The 19,513-nt window shown below is 40.4% G+C and overlaps 2 protein-coding genes across 8 annotated transcripts; both read right to left on the minus strand.

The window, feature by feature from the left end:
• Positions 1-1,925: 1,925 nt before the first annotated feature.
• Positions 1,926-12,229, minus strand: LOC108155879. Of its 7 annotated transcripts, none has more exons than XM_033388466.1 (5): positions 12,129-12,229; positions 11,758-12,060; positions 11,630-11,699; positions 4,885-4,967; positions 1,926-4,748 (listed from the first exon to the last, which is right to left on the minus strand). In XM_033388466.1, the coding sequence occupies exon 5, from the start codon at positions 4,529-4,531 to the stop codon at positions 2,591-2,593; it is 1,941 nt and encodes a 646-aa protein (XP_033244357.1). In that variant the 5' UTR covers positions 4,532-4,748; positions 4,885-4,967; positions 11,630-11,699; positions 11,758-12,060; positions 12,129-12,229; the 3' UTR covers positions 1,926-2,590. The 7 variants fall into 7 exon arrangements, with proteins under 7 accessions (XP_033244357.1, XP_033244353.1, XP_033244354.1 ...); XM_033388462.1 differs by having other exon boundaries at positions 1,926-4,829; XM_033388463.1 differs by lacking the exon at positions 4,885-4,967 and adding an exon at positions 11,477-11,563 and having other exon boundaries at positions 1,926-4,829.
• A 3,911-nt stretch (positions 12,230-16,140) lies between these two features.
• On the minus strand, positions 16,141-18,341 carry LOC108155878. Its single transcript, XM_017287004.2, has 4 exons — positions 18,108-18,341; positions 17,980-18,049; positions 17,827-17,913; positions 16,141-17,771 (listed from the first exon to the last, which is right to left on the minus strand). Exon 4 carries the CDS (start codon positions 17,467-17,469, stop codon positions 16,324-16,326), a length of 1,146 nt encoding a protein of 381 aa, XP_017142493.1. The 5' UTR covers positions 17,470-17,771; positions 17,827-17,913; positions 17,980-18,049; positions 18,108-18,341; the 3' UTR covers positions 16,141-16,323.
• Between the last annotated feature and the right edge of the window lie 1,172 nt (positions 18,342-19,513).

The following is a 19,513-nucleotide window of genomic DNA, read 5'->3' on the forward strand; positions in this document are numbered from 1 at the left end:
TAAGTTGAAGGCGATCGAACTAGCTTGCAGGCGGTAGAAATCGATGGAATTGGATTGAAATCGGTTGAAATAGATTGAAGATAAGATAAATTATAAATTCATAGAAAATAATCGTTCTGACAACAGCGATTTGGAACTCCCCTTCTCGTGAATGGAGCTATTGAAGTTTCTTTTTATACCCGATACTCAAAAAGAGTATAGGTCTATATTAGAATGGTGGCGATAGTGGATGTGTGTTACACCCAGATGGAAGCGAGGCTTGTGGAAGGGCGTGCTCATCCCTTCAAGACAAGTACAAACATTAATAAGTTAATAAATACGAATTCGTAGGAGGGTGTGTACATACGGTCGACACTTCTCCAAAAAGAGAAAATTCTGGACAATGTATTTGGTAAAATAGTACTTACCCGTTCAATATCGAGAATGATTTGGGTTACATATGTAAGTTGGCTAATCTGACCGCCTTGACGGCATGAAAGTGTTGTTCCACAAATAGTGTGCCAGCTGTCGACTGATATTCCTAGTCAACCAAATTGTACTTTTTATGCTCGGTACTCGAAGAGTTTAGGACTATATTAGTTTTGAGTTGGTAGGAATCGCTTCCGACCACACAATGTATATATGTTCTTTACCAGCATCCATAGCTGAGTCGATAGTGCCATATCTGTTTGCCCGTCTTGTTTTACATCTAGTTCTCAAAGACTATTAGAACTAGAGCAACAAAATTTTGTGTGGAGACTACAAAGGTCGAAAATCAAAGGCAATTTTTAAGAGGGAAAACCGAAAACGCAGAATCAGAATATTACCATATTTACCAGATTTCAAAATTTTGATTAGATCAGATCATTATTTTAACCTCAACTCTCTGCCCACTAACCACCCTTCCTCCTTCAGTGTGCGCCTCCTGGCAGAGGTAAGCTACATAGATACATATAACGGCTGGTGTTGGTAGGCATCGACAGAGACAGATGTAGCGGTAAGTACATTATGCTACAATGTCTAAAAGGTTCACAATAATAGGTTAAGGTTTAACTTTGTTGCTGGTGCATATTTTCCTATGTAAAATGCTACATTTTTATACCCGATACTCAAAATGAGTAATATGGGTATATTAGATTTGTGGTGAAAATGGATGTGTTTAACGTCCAGAAGGAATCGTTTCCGATCCCATAAAGTATATATATTCTTGATCAGCGTCAATAGCCGAGTCGATTGAGCCCTGTCTGTCTGTCCGTCTGTTTGTCTGTCCATCCCTATTAGCGCCTAGTGCTCAAAGAGTATAAGAGCTAGAGCAATGACATTTTATATCCGGACTTCTGTGATATGTCACTGTTACAAGTATATTTCAAAACTTTGCCCCGCCCACTTCCGCCCCCACAAAGTGCGAAAATCTGTGGCATCCACAATTTCAAAGATAGGAGAAAAAAACGCAGAATCATAGAGAATGACCATATCTTCTAGACTGCAGAACCTGAATTGCATCGTATCATTACTATAGCCAGAATGAAGAAAGCAATTTCATTTTTTCTCGCCCTGTCTCTCTCTAACACACACGTATCATAGCCGGCTTTGCTTAGCGCAAAACATTAGCGCCTAGATCTCGGAGACTATAAAAGCTAGAGCAACCAAATTGTTGATCTACACTCCTGTGATTTCGGACCTTGACGAGTTAGTTTCAAAATTTCGCCACACCCCCTTCCGCCCCCCGCAAAGGACGAAAATCTGGGGCATCCACAAATCTCAGAGACTATTATTTTATTATTATTTGGAAAATCCGACACAGGAAAATTAATCAAATGATATAAATATTTCGAAGAAAAATGAGACATGTGAAAACATCAAATATATACATCCAAAAACAAATAAAAAATAAACTTATAACTTACATACTAATTTTTGGGACCTTAAAAGAAAAGAGTAGATAATTGTGAGTTGAGTAGTAAATTCGAACTCAATTTTATTCTTAAAATCTAAGCCTTATACATATATGATCTAACAATAAGGTATGAGGTGCAAGACCCACGAAATGGGTACAAAGTTAATGCGGTTTGCAATTCGAGTGCATGCATCCATAAGTGTTATTTTGGGACTATATTGGATAAGTGTTTCTCCACTTATGTTTTGTTGTCGTACTTGTTAATGGATTAATAGACCTCCGCTCACACTCCGCTAATTTATGTAAAAGATCGAGTTCGGTTTACATAATTGAACGTGTTTAATAATGAGTTCTTGTTTGAACAATGGCCCTTGGTTTAATATAGGTTTCGAAAGAAAATAACTCACTCCTAGTAAGTAATAAGTAAGTAATAATAAGTTTAGGCTTGTAGCTCTGGAAAATAGCATGAAATAAATATAAATTTAAATTGCAAATAGCTGTTATTACATTAAGCCCTGAGGCAATTACTTTTGTTTGTATTCTGTACCATTTGCTTACAATATATATCCAGATTTCTAATCATGAAAACACAGACTTGTCTCCCCAACGGCCTTTTTGAATTTTGGCCATACTTTTCGTTGCCTTGAGTATCATGTGCTCATATAGTTGAAACGAAGACCTCGCCACAATTACTGCTTCTTTTCCCCTTAGCAATTACTCGGACTGCTGGCCTACTAAATCGGGACTAAATCCTGGTTCGAAACGCACAGCCCATCGCTCTAAAGAGCGATTTGTTGGTAAATTTAAATGTAAAACATCTCGGAGATATTCATAAGTCCTTTTCGAGTAAAAGTGTATATTTTGCGCAATAACTTTTTCTGCGGGGCTAAAGATCTTTGTCTTTTTCAAAAGCATGATACATATAGTTTTTGCTTCTGCAGAAACATGAGACATGTTGGCTATTATGGGAAGGACACAATAATTTGTGTTAGCTCTAATTCTCCGACGCCGTTTGTCCCGAGATATACATTTTTTTAGGGCCACATATCGTTTCTTTAATTTGTTAAAGTCTTCTTCTTTTTTTCTTTTTTCTGCCAATATCTCAAAGTATTTTTTTGTGAAATATGCCTCGTTTTTCTCTTTTTCTATGCAGTTTTCACAACATTTGACATCAATCGATTCATTATTTTCTAGGTGATCTTCATCAGGCGTTTCTGTTTCGGACTCTTGATTTAGATCCTTTGAAATTGTATTATGTCTTTCAGCCAGTTTGATTCTCTTTGATTTCATTGGTTTTTCAATTGGTTCGTTATCTTCTGCATTGCCTAAAAATGAATTCTCACCATAACTTCCTTCATGCAGTGGTTTCAATGCAGGATTATCAGACAATTTCAACGTTGGTATTGCTTCGGGCTTCAATCGAAGCTTTCCTATATACTTGGCGTCAAAATGCCGTCCCTTTTTGGACAATTCTATTTCAATCGATTCATTATCTTCAAATGGATCGTCATTAGGCGTTTCTGAATCGGACTCTGGCTCAAGGTCGTTTGAAATTGTATTATACACTTCGCCCAGTTTGAGTCTCTTTGATTTTATAGGTTTTTCAATTGGTGTTTTGTATACTTTATGGCCTGAAGACGTATTCTCGTCACAAATACCTGTATTCAATGGAGACAATAGAGTATTATCAGACAAGTTCAGTGTTGGTATTGCTTCGGGCTTCAATCGAAGCTTTCCTATATACTTGGACTGGAAATGGCGTTCGCAAATTCGTGCAGTTTTTTTGATACAATTGCTGTCTAAATTACAAGCCTTAACCCATTTATTAAACAAGCCTAGATTCGACGGAAATTGGAATAATCTAACGCGGGAATCTTTCGTATTATTTCTATATCCCCAACGGCAGGAAGAAATAATACACCTGCAACCGTTTGGGCGGTAGTGTTTTTTTTTAACGGAAGATTCTTTTTTTGGCATCTTTTTGCGCAATTCCATATCTATCGATTCATTGTCTTCAAATGAATCTTTCGATTCGTTATCTTTAACTGAATATTCCTCAGAAGTTTCTGTTTCGGACTCTTGCTCTAGTTTGTTCGAAACTTTATTATGCATTTCGGTCAGATTGATTTTCTTTGATTTCATACGTTTTTCGATTGATTGGTTGTCTACTGAAATGTCTGAAAATGAATTCTCATCACAAATACTTGCATTTAAGTCATAATCTGCAAAAGATTGCTCTAAGTTGTTTGACATTTTATCATGCACTTCGTCCAGTTTGATTCTCTTTGATTTCATTGGTTTTTCAATTGGTTTGTTGCCTACTGAATGGCCAGAAAATGTATTCTCATTACAAATACTTGCATTTAATGGAGTCAGCGGAGAAAGGTTTAATGTTGGAACCGCATTGGACTTTAATCGACGCTTTCCTATATACTCAGGCTTAAAATGGCGTTCACAAATTCGTGCAGTTCTCTTCACCAAATTTTTGTCTAAACGACAAACTTCAACCCATTTATTGAAGAATAATGGATCCGATGGAAAAGTGAACAACTTCACAGGAAAATTGGTGGAACTGTCTCTATATCCACAAAGGCAGGAAGAAATAATGCATTTGTAGCCGCATTTTCGGTTGTCATTTTGATTAGCATATGACATAATTAATTAATAATAAAATTAACCTGCTTATAAAGTAATATTTGGAAATACTCTAGATTACCATGAATTAAGCAGTAGCGGCAGGATTTAAATGCGCACAGAGGACCCCTACTAGTCCAAGAAGCATATGCAGTTTGGCCACTGGTTGACCGGAAGGAGTGGCCGGAGACAGTTGTGCGGAGGAGATGTGCCTGATATGCGATCACGGGATCCGGTACTGAGTTACCAGTACAGCACAGAGTGCGGAAGTGTACAGGCAGGTACAGGTATAAGGCAGAGGTAGTGGTAAAGTAGCAGACTTAATTTGGGAAAACTATACAAAAACAATCCAATTAATTAGATGAAGCACTTACAAAGCGATGAAGTTGTAGGGGGGGGTGAAAGTGGCAGCCCTATTACGTTGCGTGCGAGCTGCCGCCCGAGTATTGCAAAATCACTGCAGGGAGAGGTATTGAGTATTAAATTAGTTAGAACTACCTAAGAAATGAGCGGACTTACTTACCTGCGTCAATACTATGGGTTGAGAGAAGAGAATCTGTGGTGTTGGCCGAATCCTATCTTAGCAAAAAGGCCTGAAAAGCGGGAAAAATTAAGAAAAAATACAATACCATTTAGTAAACAAACACTTACCCATCAAACAACGCGATTATATGGATGAACACTGCTTTTCTTCTGTTTCTCGTCGTTGTGTTGTTTCACGATGCACAGGGTCTTTTATTCTGTTGCATGTGTTTTTTGTCAGCACAATCCGGGTTGCAATGCCTCTGTTGGTTTGTTATTTATTATTTCAAGATATTTCCATGCGAAACGCGATATGACATACGTGATGCTAGGGATGAATATCGTTAGGCTGCAAGAATTATCGATGTCTCTATCGATATGTTTTTTCAAATATCAATATATCGCTTGAGAGAAAAAGTAGGGCCTCGAAGTCTAGAAAGTGAATTTAATAATGCCTCCAAGCCCAACATCAGTAAATATTTATAGTTTGTACAACTTCCTGGAGGAAAAGATGATAGTTGAACAAAAATATGCCAAGCCTATGCGATGTTTATTGCAATTTTCTTGGAAATGCATCGCAGGATACAGATTGGCTCCAATACTGGAAACAAAAAAGTATCGAGTTTATTTAATTCTTTAGCACTTTTCTTAATTATCTTAAAACTTGTCAATGTAATAATGCAGCCCTAATTGAAATATCAATATATCGATATATATTTTTGGACTGGCCAAGATAATAATATGGTATTTCAGGTGAGATATATCTGCAACGAAACTACTTTGCTGAGTTCGGACACTGGCCTTCGGAGAAACGATTTTTATTTTTTTTGCCTTGTTGCTTACTTCTCTATCCTTATACCCGCGTCTTTTGAATCTACTTATCGATGCACAGGCACAGAAATATATCGGATATTTTGTGCGAGACTTATCGGCGTTTTATTTTGAAATCCAAAATATTATAGTCGAGTTTGTGATAACATTTTTGCGGCATAAATTCCCAAAGTGGTCGTAGAGGTTTGAACACTTATACATTACCGGCATGGATGCCAGTTTCGAATTGACCCAATATTGTCTCTATACTCAATGTAGTTTCTGAAATGGTATGTTTAAATAACCTATTAACCTATGATTATGATTAACACCAGATTAAACATACTTAGCGTTGAAGGATATACACTTACATGAGCACTAACGACTAACACCACTAGCGACTAGCCCCTTCCCGTGTCGTGGGACCAACTATGCCCAACTTAAATATACATACAAAAAACACTGCAAAGGAGCTCGGCACTCCTCCTAAAGTGCCGGAGGGAAAAGACCATCCCTCTACTAACGCATCTGGGAAACCAGTGCCCAAAACGACGGGGAAGGAGACTAAGTCGGTCCACCGTTTTCAGGCAGCAGGCGCTGCGAGGAGAGGACCGAAAAGCCAAGCGGGCCAATCCACGTCGGGGGCCCCAAGGGCGTCCTGGTTACCGGTGTGGCGGCCATGCAGAGCTATATCGGGGCCGGCAGACCCCTTGGGACCGGGGACCCCTTGACAACCCCGGCAGGCGGCGCCTCTGCCTCGAAAGATAGGCCCAAGTGTCAAGACAAGAGACGTGCGGCCTTCATCCTGGTCAACGACGACCCGGTGTTCCTGGCGTCTGCCCAGGGAATCGAATCGCGGCGATGGGCCAAGACGGTCCTGCCCGACTACCAGCCAGCCAAAGCTGGCAAGGCCGCAGCCAAGGCCCCAAGCAAGCGGCAACGCTCGGCGGAGGACACCACCGCGCAAGTCCAAACAGGCCAAGAGGACGAAAACACTGAGCAACCGCTCGTTTGCCGAGGTGGCAAGAGGAAAAACCCTCATTGGAGTCTTAGACAGTCACTGATGCTGCTGCAGATAAACCTCCACCATTGTAAGGCAGCATGCGCTGCTCTCTTGCTCCACCTAGCCAAGGGTGGAGCCGACATAGTCCTCATTCAGGAGCCCTGGATCCTCGGAAACAGGATCTCTGGTCTGAGGACTCCTGACTATAAGCTATACGTAGCTGACACCGCAGGTAAAACCCGCACCTGCATTCTTGCAAAAAGAGATTTGCACTTATTTTTGCTCCCAAATTTCAGCAATGAAGACCAAACAGCAGTGAGCCTCGAAGGCCACGGGTGCTCACTGAGAATCTGCTCCACGTACATGGGTCACGACTAACCAGACCCCCCTCCACAGGCGCTCAGGGCGCTAATCACAGACTGCGAGGCCAAGGACACCGGCCTAATCGTAGGGTGCGACGCCAATGCACACCACTGCCAGTGGGGAAGCACTGACACTAACGAAAGGGGTGAGTACCTTTTCAACTATTTACTGACCACCCAGATGGTCCTATTAAATAGGGGGAGTGATCCCTTCTTCATTATTAAAAACCGCAAGGAGGTCCTGGACCTCACACTTGCCTCTCATGAGATACATGGGGACATCGTATTCTGGAGGGTCCTGGAAGAGCACTCCTTCTCGGACCACAGGTACGTGGAAACCGTACTCTCTTTTTCACTACCGAGACCAGCTCAATTTCGGAACCTCAGGCGGACAAACTGGACTCGGAACTCAGACCACCTCTGTCGTGTTCTCCCTGAGACCCCACCTGATTTCCAGGGAGGCCAAACTCATCTTGTTAAAATATTAACCGACGCCTGCAATGAGGCGCACGATATCCTGCACCTCTGGCAAGAGCAGAGGCCGGAAGAAACCTGAATGGTGGACTCCTTAACTGGGTGAATTCCGGAAAGCCTCCCGGATACTCTTTAACACAGCTAAGCCTGAGAACGTTAAGCGGAACTGGGCCGAATACAAGGACAGACCACACTACATCGCGGCTCCTTCCGTTGCCTCAAGTGAGGGCAATCAAAAGCTTTAAACCATACAAGTCTGCGGGGCCAGATGGCATCATCCCTGCCCAACTGATTCACGCTAGACAAAAATACACTATACACAAAAGTCGTTTTTATTCCCAAGGCAGGCAAAGGTTTCAGAACCATAAGGCTATTGTCCTTCCTTCTGAAGACGATGGAACGGCTCCTGGGGCTACATCTCACGGCGAGTATTCCGCCCAGTCTAATCTCAGACTCCCAGCTTGCCTATAGGAAGGGAAGATCCACAGAAACGGTCCTACACACGATCACATCGATCATCGAAGCGTCCAATCATGCTCTAAGGAGTATAACTTGTCTCAACAAACTCAGTAGAGGTCAACTACTGGCAGAGCTATGCTAAACTGGCGGGCTTTAGGGTGGACTGGGAGATAGGCGAATCAGGACCTGCACATGCGATCCACTTCTATACTGATGGCTCAAAGCTAGACGGCCGCGTGGGAGGTGGAGTCTACTGTTACAGTACAGAGATAAACATCAGTTACCTCTATAGTTATTGCCACGGCACGCATGTCCTCTTTGGGAGTATAGAATGGAACTTGCACTACCAGTCATTTCTGTACTGCAGTGTCATTCTGTATTTGCTTCCTTCATTGTTTTAAATGTGCATCCTCAAGAATAGTTTTTAGTTTACCATGCTCACAATTTTTTACCATAGCTACGGCTTCTTCAGTCTTTCATCATATACGAAGATTCGAGCAATTTCTGTAAATTGTCTATCTCATTACCAAATGGGATTGTTTGTACGACGATAGTTGCCTGCAATTTATTGATAGCTGCATCAATAGTAGTTTTTGGCCTTTACAGAGCGTGGAGACAATTATTTTTTACTTTATTGCTTAAATTACAGAAATTTTCTCGTAAGGTACCTTTGCTAAATTGACCAATTTTATTGCTGTCAAAAATCATTTTAGATGGATTACCACCAAATTCAGGAATTTCCTGCAAAATTTCCTTGGCATATACCTGATCGGCAGCTGAAGACTCTGCTATGTTGGTATTTTCTTGTTCGTTTAAACTATTTTTAGACTATTGCTCAGCATCTGAACAATTTGTATCTGATAATTCAGGTAACGTTATTATTGCTGGAATTGTGAGATTATTTATAGCCTCTTCCTGTAATTCAATTTCTTCTTCTTTTGATTTACTGTCTATTGTTCCTTCTTCTTTTGTTGTGTTGGAAAGAGTCAGAGCGAAAAAAAATTTAATTATTTGCTTCAGTTTGGCTATAGTAATACTATACATATACGATCTGGTTCAAATTCTAGAAGATTAAGTCATTCTTCTGACTTCAGAAATGTGAATGCAACAGATTTTCATACTTTGTGGAAGCGGAACGGAGAGGGGCGAAGTTTTAAAATGCTCTTGTAACAGTGACATATAACAGAAGTCTGGATACAAAATTTCGTTGCTCTAGCTCTTATAGTCTCTGAGCACTAGGCACTCATCGGGACAGGCAGACGGACAAACAGACATAACTCAATCGACTCGGCTATTGATGATGATCAAGAATATACGCTTCCTTCTGGGTGTTACACACATTTACTTTTACTGCAAAGCTAAAATCTGTTTATGAGTTTTACATTTTGGAAAGCTCTGGAAAATTTTCTATCAGATCCGTTTAGTTAACTTTTGCCCTCTGATTTCAGCTGAGACACCACTGTGCGACGCTAAGAGATTCTCAGATCGTCGTTTTTTATTGACCGATCTTTAAAGATTGCTACTTAGCATATACTATATGTACTATAGGATATAAATTCCCCAGTTCAAAGTCCGACAGAGCAAAGTGAATTCAACAATAAAAATATATATAAAAAGAAAAAATTAAATGTGAAAAAATAGTGAAATATGTTTATATAGATTTCGTAATATGACAATACATTTTTTATTTATTTTTTGCATTTTTTAATAACTGTCATCTTCTGTTAGGTCATCTAAAAATCATCGAATAAGAGATTTCTGGTGTGGTAATTTAATTTTGATTTCACAAAAAAAATAATAACTACTCTTACATTAAGCCCTGAGGCAATAACTTTTGTTTGTGTTTTGTACCGTTTGCAGAAACAATCCTATAGCTTACAACATATTTCCAGTTTTAGGTGTAAATCCTGATCCGAAACGCTCACTCCATCGATCTAAAGTGACATTTGCTGGCAAATGTAAGTTTAAAACATCTCGGAGGTATTCATAAGTCCTTTTCGAGTAAAAGCGTACATTCTGCGCAATAACTTTTTCTGCGGGGCTAAAGATCTTCGACTTTTTCAAAAGCATGATACATATCGTTTTTGCCTCCGTAGAAACATGAGACATGTTGGCTATTATGGAAAGAACAGACAAATAAGAGTTAGTTTTAGTTTTTCGGCGCCTATGGGCATTGGCCCGAGATATAGATTGTTTCAGGGACGCATATCGTCTCTTCCATTTGTTAACGTCTTCCTCTTTTTTTGCCAATAACTCAAAGTATTTTCTTGTGATATATGCCTCGTTTTTATCTTTTGCTACGCAGTTTTTACAACATTTGCCATCAATCGATTCATTATTTTTTAGTGGATCTACATCAGGCGTGTCTTTTTCGGACCGTTGCTCTAGTTTGTTCAAAATTGTATTATGCACTTCGGTCGGATTGATTCTCTTTGATTTCATAGGTTTTTCAATTGGTTTGTTGTATAATGCATTGCTCGAACAGGAATTCTCACCATAAATATTTGAATTCAATTCATTATTTTCTATTGGATCTTTATCAGGTGTTTCTGTTTCGGACTCTTGCTCTAGTTCGTTTGAAATGTTATTATGAACTTCGGCCAGTTTGATTCCCTCTGATTTCATTGGATTTTCAATTGGTTCGTTATCTTCTGCATTGCCCGAAAATGAATTCTCATCATGCAACTGATTCAATGGAGTATTATCAGACAAGTTCAATGTTGGTATTGCTCCTAACTTCAATTTAGCCAGTCCTATATCCTCGGCTTTGAAATGGCGTTCACAAATTCGTGCAGTTCTCTTCACCAAATTTTTATCTAAGCCACAAACCTCAACCCATTTATTGAAGTACAATGGATTCGGTGGAAATCTGAATATCTTCACAGGAAAATTGGCCGACCTTGTTCTATATCCAGAAATACAGGAAGGAATAATGCATTTGATACCGGATCTTCGCGTATCTTTTTGAATAGCATACGACATAATTAATTAATAATAAAAAAATGAACCTGCTTATACAGTAATATTTGGAAATACCCTAGATTACCATGAATTCAGCAGCAACAAGTGGCAGGATTTAAATGCGCACAGAGGACCCCTACTAGTCCAAGAAGCATATGCAGTTTGGCCACTGGTTGACCGGAAGGAGTGGCCGGAGACAGTTGTGCGGAGGAGATGAGCCTGATAAGCGATCACGGGATCCGGTACTGAGTTACCAGTACAGCACAGAGTGCGGAAGTGTACAGGGCGGTATAAGGCAGAGGTAGTGGTAAAGTAGCAGACTAAATTTGGGAAAACTATACAAAAACAATCCAATTAATTAGATGAAGCACTTACAAAGCGATGAAGTTGTAGGGGGGCGGGGGTGAAAGTGGCAGCCCTATTACGGTGCGTGCGAGCTGCCGCCCGAGTATTGCAAAATCACTGCAGGGAGAGGTATTGAGTATTAAATTAGTTAGAACTACCTAAGAAATGAGCGGACTTACTTACCTGCGTCTATACTATGGGTTGAGAGAAGGGAATCTGTGGTGTTGGCCGAATCCTATCTTAGCTAAAAGGCCTGAAAAGCGGGAAAAATTAAGAAAAAATACAATACCATTTAGTAAACAAACACTTACCCATCAAACAACGCGATTATATGGATGAACACTGCTTTTCTTCTGTTTCTCGTCGTTGTGTTGTTTCACGATGCACAGGGTCTTTTATTCTGTTGCATGTGTTTTTTGTCAGCACAATCCGGGTTGCAATGCCTCTGTTGGTTTGTTATTTATTATTTCAAGATATTTCCATGCGAAACGCGATATGACATACGTGATGCTAGGGATGAATATCGTTAGGCTGCAAGAATTATCGATGTCTCTATCGATATGTTTTTTCAAATATCAATATATCGCTTGAGAGAAAAAGTAGTGCCTCGAAGTCTAGAAAGTGAATTTAATAATGCCTCCAAGCCCAACATCAGTAAATAATTATAGTTTGTACAACTTACTGGAGGAAAAGATGATAGTTGAACAAAAATATGCCAAGCCGATGCGATGTTTATTGCAATTTTCTTGGAAATGCATCGCAGGATACAGATTGGCTCCAATACTGGAAACAAAAAAGTATCAAGTTTATTTAATTCTTTAGCACTTTTCTTAATTATCTTAAAACTTGTCAATGTAATAATGCAGCCCTAATTGAAATATCAATATATCGATATATATTTTTGGACTGGCCAAGATAATAATATGGTATTTCAGGTGAGATATATCTGCAACGAAACTACTTTGCTGAGTTCGGACACTGGCCTTCGGAGAAACGATTTTTTTTTTTTTTGCCTTGTTGCTTACATCTCTATCCTTATACCCGCGTCTTTTGAATCTACTTATCGATGCACAGGCACAGAAATATATCGGATATTTTGTGCGAGACTTATCGGCGTTTTATTTTGAAATCCAAAATATTATAGTCGAGTTTGTGATAACATTTTTGCGGCATAAATTCCCAAAGTGGTCGTAGAGGTTTGAACACTTATACATTACCGGCATGGATGCCAGTTTCGAATTGACCCAATATTGTCTCTATACTCAATGTAGTTTCTGAAATGGTATGTTTAAATAACCTATTAACCTATGATTATGATTAACACCAGATTAAACATACTTAGCGTTGAAGGATATACACTTACATGAGCACTAACGACTAACACCACTAGCGACTAGCCCCTTCCCGTGTCGTGGGACCAACTATGCCCAACTTAAATATACATACAAAAAACACTGCAAAGGAGCTCGGCACTCCTCCTAAAGTGCCGGAGGGAAAAGACCATCCCTCTACTAACGCATCTGGGAAACCAGTGCCCAAAACGACGGGGAAGGAGACTAAGTCGGTCCACCGTTTTCAGGCAGCAGGCGCTGCGAGGAGAGGACCGAAAAGCCAAGCGGGCCAATCCACGTCGGGGGCCCCAAGGGCGTCCTGGTTACCGGTGTGGCGGCCATGCAGAGCTATATCGGGGCCGGCAGACCCCTTGGGACCGGGGACCCCTTGACAACCCCGGCAGGCGGCGCCTCTGCCTCGAAAGATAGGCCCAAGTGTCAAGACAAGAGACGTGCGGCCTTCATCCTGGTCAACGACGACCCGGTGTTCCTGGCGTCTGCCCAGGGAATCGAATCGCGGCGATGGGCCAAGACGGTCCTGCCCGACTACCAGCCAGCCAAAGCTGGCAAGGCCGCAGCCAAGGCCCCAAGCAAGCGGCAACGCTCGGCGGAGGACACCACCGCGCAAGTCCAAACAGGCCAAGAGGACGAAAACACTGAGCAACCGCTCGTTTGCCGAGGTGGCACTGATGCTGCTGCAGATAAACCTCCACTATTGTAAGGCAGCATGCGCTGCTCTCTTGCTCCACCTAGCCAAGGGTGGAGCCGACATAGTCCTCATTCAGGAGCCCTGGATCCTCGGAAACAGGATCTCTGGTCTGAGGACTCCTGACTATAAGCTATACGTAGCTGACACCGCAGGTAAAACCCGCACCTGCATTCTTGCAAAAAGAGATTTGCACTTATTTTTGCTCCCAAATTTCAGCAATGAAGACCAAACAGCAGTGAGCCTCGAAGGCCAGGGGTGCTCACTGAGAATCTGCTCCACGTACATGGGTCACGACTAACCAGACCCCCTCCACAGGCGCTCAGGGCGCTAATCACAGACTGCGAGGCCAAGGACACCGGCCTAATCGTAGGGTGCGACGCCAATGCACACCACTGCCAGTGGGGAAGCACTGACACTAACGAAAGGGGTGAGTACCTTTTCAACTATTTACTGACCACCCAGATGGTCCTATTAAATAGGGGGAGTGATCCCTTCTTCATTATTAAAAACCGCAAGGAGGTCCTGGACCTCACACTTGCCTCTCATGAGATACATGGGGACATCGTATTCTGGAGGGTCCTGGAAGAGCACTCCTTCTCGGACCACAGGTACGTGGAAACCGTACTCTCTTTTTCACTACCGAGACCAGCTCAATTTCGGAACCTCAGGCGGACAAACTGGACTCGGAACTCAGACCACCTCTGTCGTGTTCTCCCTGAGACCCCACCTGATTTCCAGGGAGGCCAAACTCATCTTGTTAAAATATTAACCGACGCCTGCAATGAGGCGCACGATATCCTGCACCTCTGGCAAGAGCAGAGGCCGGAAGAAACCTGAATGGTGGACTCCTTAACTGGGTGAATTCCGGAAAGCCTCCCGGATACTCTTTAACACAGCTAAGCCTGAGAACGTTAAGCGGAACTGGGCCGAATACAAGGACAGACCACACTACATCGCGGCTCCTTCCGTTGCCTCAAGTGAGGGCAATCAAAAGCTTTAAACCATACAAGTCTGCGGGGCCAGATGGCATCATCCCTGCCCAACTGATTCACGCTAGACAAAAATACACTATACACAAAAGTCGTTTTTATTCCCAAGGCAGGCAAAGGTTTCAGAACCATAAGGCTATTGTCCTTCCTTCTGAAGACGATGGAACGGCTCCTGGGGCTACATCTCACGGCGAGTATTCCGCCCAGTCTAATCTCAGACTCCCAGCTTGCCTATAGGAAGGGAAGATCCACAGAAACGGTCCTACACACGATCACATCGATCATCGAAGCGTCCAATCATGCTCTAAGGAGTATAACTTGTCTCAACAAACTCAGTAGAGGTCAACTACTAGCAGAGCTATGCTAAACTGGCGGGCTTTAGGGTGGACTGGGAGATAGGCGAATCAGGACCTGCACATGCGATCCACTTCTATACTGATGGCTCAAAGCTAGACGGCCGCGTGGGAGGTGGAGTCTACTGTTACAGTACAGAGATAAACATCAGTTACCTCTATAGTTATTGCCACGGCACGCATGTCCTCTTTGGGAGTATAGAATGGAACTTGCACTACCAGTCATTTCTGTACTGCAGTGTCATTCTGTATTTGCTTCCTTCATTGTTTTAAATGTGCATCCTCAAGAATAGTTTTTAGTTTACCATGCTCACAATTTTTTACCATAGCTACGGCTTCTTCAGTCTTTCATCATATACGAAGATTCGAGCAATTTCTGTAAATTGTCTATCTCATTACCAAATGGGATTGTTTGTACGACGATAGTTGCCTGCAATTTATTGATAGCTGCATCAATAGTAGTTTTTGGCCTTTACAGAGCGTGGAGACAATTATTTTTTTACTTTATTGCTTAAATTACAGAAATTTTCTCGTAAGGTACCTTTGCTAAATTGACCAATTTTATTGCTGTCAAAAATCATTTTAGATGGATTACCACCAAATTCAGGAATTTCCTGCAAAATTTCCTTGGCATATACCCGATCGGCAGCTGAAGACTCTGCTATGTTGGTATTTTCTTGTTCGTTTAAACTATTTTTAGACTATTGCTCAGCATCTGAACAATTTGTATCTGATAATTCAGGTAACGTTATTATTGCTGGAATTGTGAGATTATTTATAGCCTCTTCCTGTAATTCAATTTCTTCTTCTTTTGATTTACTGTCTATTGTTCCTTCTTCTTTTGTTGTGTTGGAAAGAGTCAGAGCGAAACAAAATTTAATTGTTTGCTTCAGTCTGGCTATAGTAATACTATACATATACGATCTGGTTCAAATTCTAGAAGATTAAGTCATTCTCCTGACTTCAGAAATGTGAATGCAACAGATTTTCATACTTTGTGGAAGCGGAACGGAGAGGGGCGAAGTTTTAAAATACTCTTGTAACAGTGACATATAACAGAAGTCTGGATACAAAATTTCGTTGCTCTAGCTCTTATAGTCTCTGAGCACTAGGCACTCATCGGGACAGGCAGACGGACATACAGACATAACTCAATCGACTCGGCTATTGATGATGATCAAGAATATACGCTTCCTTCTGGGTGTTACACACATCCACTATTACTGCAAAGCTAAAATCTGTTTATGAGTTTTACATTTTGGAAAGCTCTGGAAAATTTTCTATCAGATCCGTTTAGTTAACTTTTGCCCTCTGATTTCAGCTGAGACACCACTGTGCGACCGATTTTATTTATTAGCATGATTTACGAAATCCGACAGAGTAAAATAAATTAAACAATACAAATATTAGTATATATATAATATATCGTGAAAACACAGACCTCTCTCACCAACAGCTTTTATGTATTTGGCTATAATTTCCCTTCCTTAGCAATTTATACAACTTTTTTTGGGGACTGGGGCCCGAGTAATTTAGGAGTAAATCCTGATCCGAAACGCTCACTCCATCGATCTAAAGTTATATTTGCTGGCAAATGTAAGTTTAAAACATCTCGGAGGTATTCATAAGTCCTTTTCGAGTAAAAGTTTAAGTTTTGCGCAATAACTCTTTCTGCGGGGCTAAAGATCTGTGACTTTTTCAAAAGCATGATACATATCGTTTTTGCCTCCGTAGAAACATGAGACATGTTGGCTATTATGGGAAGAACAGACAAATTTGAGTTAGTTTTAGTTTTCCGGCGCCTATGAGCATTGGCCCGAGATATAGATTGTTTCAGGGACGCATATCGTCTCTTCCATTTGTTAATGTCTTCCTCTTTTTTATCTTTTTCTGCCAATAACTCAAAGTATTTTCTCGTGAAATATGCCTCGTTTTTATCTTTTTCTATGCAGTTTTTACAACATTTGACATCAATCCATTCATTATTTTCTAGTGGATCTACATCAGGCGTGTCTTTTTCGGACCGTTGCTCTAGTTTGTTCGAAATTGTAGTATGCACTTCGGTCGGATTGATTCTCTTTGATTTCATAGGTTTTTCAATTGGTTCGTTATATAATGCCTTGCCCGAAAAGGAATTCTCACCATAAATACTTGAATTCAATTCATTATTTTCTAGTGGATCTTTATCAGGTGTTTCTGTTTCGGACTCTTGCTCTAGTTCGTTTGAAATGTTATTATGAACTTCGGCCAGTTTGATTCCCTCTGATTTCATTGGATTTTCAATTGGTTCGTTATCTTCTGCATTGCCCGAAAATGAATTCTCATCATAAAAACCTTCATGCAACTGATTCAATGGAGTATTAGCAGACAATTTCAATGCTGGTATTGATTTGGACTTCAATTTACGCATTCCTATATCCTCGGCTTTAAAATGCCGTACGCAAATATGTGCACTTTTTTTCACCAAATTTTTATCTAAGCCACAAACCTCAACCCATTTATTGAAGTACAATGGATCCGATGGAAATTTGAATAACTTTACAGGTAAATTGGCCGAACTTTTTCTATATCCAGACAGACAGGTAGGAATAATGCATTTGTAACCGGATTTTCGCGTATCTTTTTGATTGGCATACGACATAATTAATTAATAATCAAATTAACCTGCTTATAAAGTAATATTTGGAAATACTCTAGATTACCATGAATTCAGCAGCAACAAGTGGCAGGATTTAAATGCGCACAGAGGACCCCTATTAGTCCAAGAAGCATATGCAGTTTGGACACTGGTTGACCGGAAGGAGTGGCCGGAGACAGTTGTGCGGAGGAGATGAGCCTGATAAGCGATCACGGGATCCGGTACTGAGTTACCAGTACAGCACAGAGTGCGGAAGTGTACAGGCAGGAACAGGTATAAGGCAGAGGTAGTGGTAAAGTAGCAGACTAAATTTGGGAAAACTATACAAAAACAATCCAATTAATTAGATGAAGCACTTACAAAGCGATGAAGTTGTAGGGGGGCGGGGGTGAAAGTGGTAGCCCTATTACGGTGCGTGCGAGCTGCCGCCCGAGTATTGCAAAATCACTGCAGGGAGAGGTATTGAGTATTAAATTAGTTAGAACTACCTAAGAAATGAGCGGACTTACTTACCTGCGTCAATACTATGGGTTGAGAGAAGAGAATCTGTGGTGTTGGCCGAATCCTATCTTAGCGAAAAGGCCTGAAAAGCGGGAAAAATTAAGAAAAAATACAATACCATTTAGTAAACAAACACTTACCCTTCAAACAACGCGATTATATGGATGAACACTGCTTTTCTTCTGTTTCTCGTCGTTGTGTTGTTTCACGATGCACAGGGTCTTTTATTCTGTTGCATGTGTTTTTTGTCAGCACAATCCGGGTTGCAATGCCTCTGTTGGTTTGTTATTTATTATTTCAAGATATTTCCATGCGAAACGCGATATGACATACGTGATGCTAGGGATGAATATCGTTAGGCTGCAAGAATTATCGATGTCTCTATCGATATGTTTTTTCAAATATCAATATATCGCTTGAGAGAAAAAGTAGGGCCTCGAAGTCTAGAAAGTGAATTTAATAATGCCTCCAAGCCCAACATCAGTAAATAGTAATAGTTTGTACAACTTCCTGGAGGAAAAGATGATAGTTGAACAAAAATATGCCAAGCCGATGCGATGTTTATTGCAATTTTCTTGGAAATGCATCGCAGGATACAGATTGGCTCCAATACTGGAAACAAAAAAGTATCGAGTTTATTTAATTCTTTAGCCCTTTTCTTAATTATCTTAAAACTTGTCAATGTAATAATGCAGCCCTAATTGAAATATCAATATATCGATATATATTTTTGGTAGAAGCTAATTTTTTTGGACTGGTTAAGATAATAATATGGTCTTTTAGGTGAGATATATCTGCAACGAAACTACTTTGCTGAGTTCGGACACTGGCCTTCGGAGAAACGATTTTTTTTTTTTGCTTTGTTGCTTACTTCTCTATCTTTATACCCGCGTCTTTTGAATCTACTTATCGATGCACAGGCACAGAAATATATCGGATATTTTGTGCGAGACTTATCGGCGTTTTATTTTGAAATCCAAAATATTATAGTCGAGTTTGTGATAACATTTTTGCGGCATAAATTCCCAAAGTGGTCGAAGAGGTTTGAACACTTATACATTACCGGCATGGATGCCAGTTTCGAATTGACCCAATATTGTCTCTATACTCAATGTAGTTTTTCCTACTTATCCTAAAATATTATATTTTTGTATGATGGCAGAAACGTTAATACCCAAAAAACACCAGATTAAACATACTTAGCGTTAAAGGATATACATTTTCTTTCTCGTGGCCTCGCTGAATTTATTCATGCGTAATTTTAAGCTTATTAAAGATTATATATCCTTTTTTTAAATTTTCAATATCCAATCAAATGTGTAAACTGCTTTTAGAATGACTTGATATTTTTTAATACATTTTGCTTGTTTTAAAAAAGTATATTGCATCTCTTTGGTGTTTTATCGCTGCATAAGCAAGCTGCATTTCTGTCTATTGGTTGTCATCGTGTTTTTAAATGAATAATTTGTTAATACTGTAAACTTTTAATAACACGTTTTTATTGTATGTTCTTCCTTCTTGATCGTCGTATTCGAATGAATGTGTG

This window comes from Drosophila miranda, chromosome 2 (genome assembly GCF_003369915.1).
Source record: "Drosophila miranda strain MSH22 chromosome 2, D.miranda_PacBio2.1, whole genome shotgun sequence".
Taxonomy (NCBI): domain Eukaryota; kingdom Metazoa; phylum Arthropoda; class Insecta; order Diptera; family Drosophilidae; genus Drosophila; species Drosophila miranda.

Bases quoted from the DNA above. Each gene is read 5' to 3' on its own strand.
- LOC108155879 (XM_033388466.1), bottom strand. From the start codon at position 4,531: ATGTCATATGCTAATCAAAATGACAACCGAAAATGCGGCTACAAATGC.
- LOC108155878 (XM_017287004.2), bottom strand. From the start codon at position 17,469: ATGTCGTATGCCAATCAAAAAGATACGCGAAAATCCGGTTACAAATGC.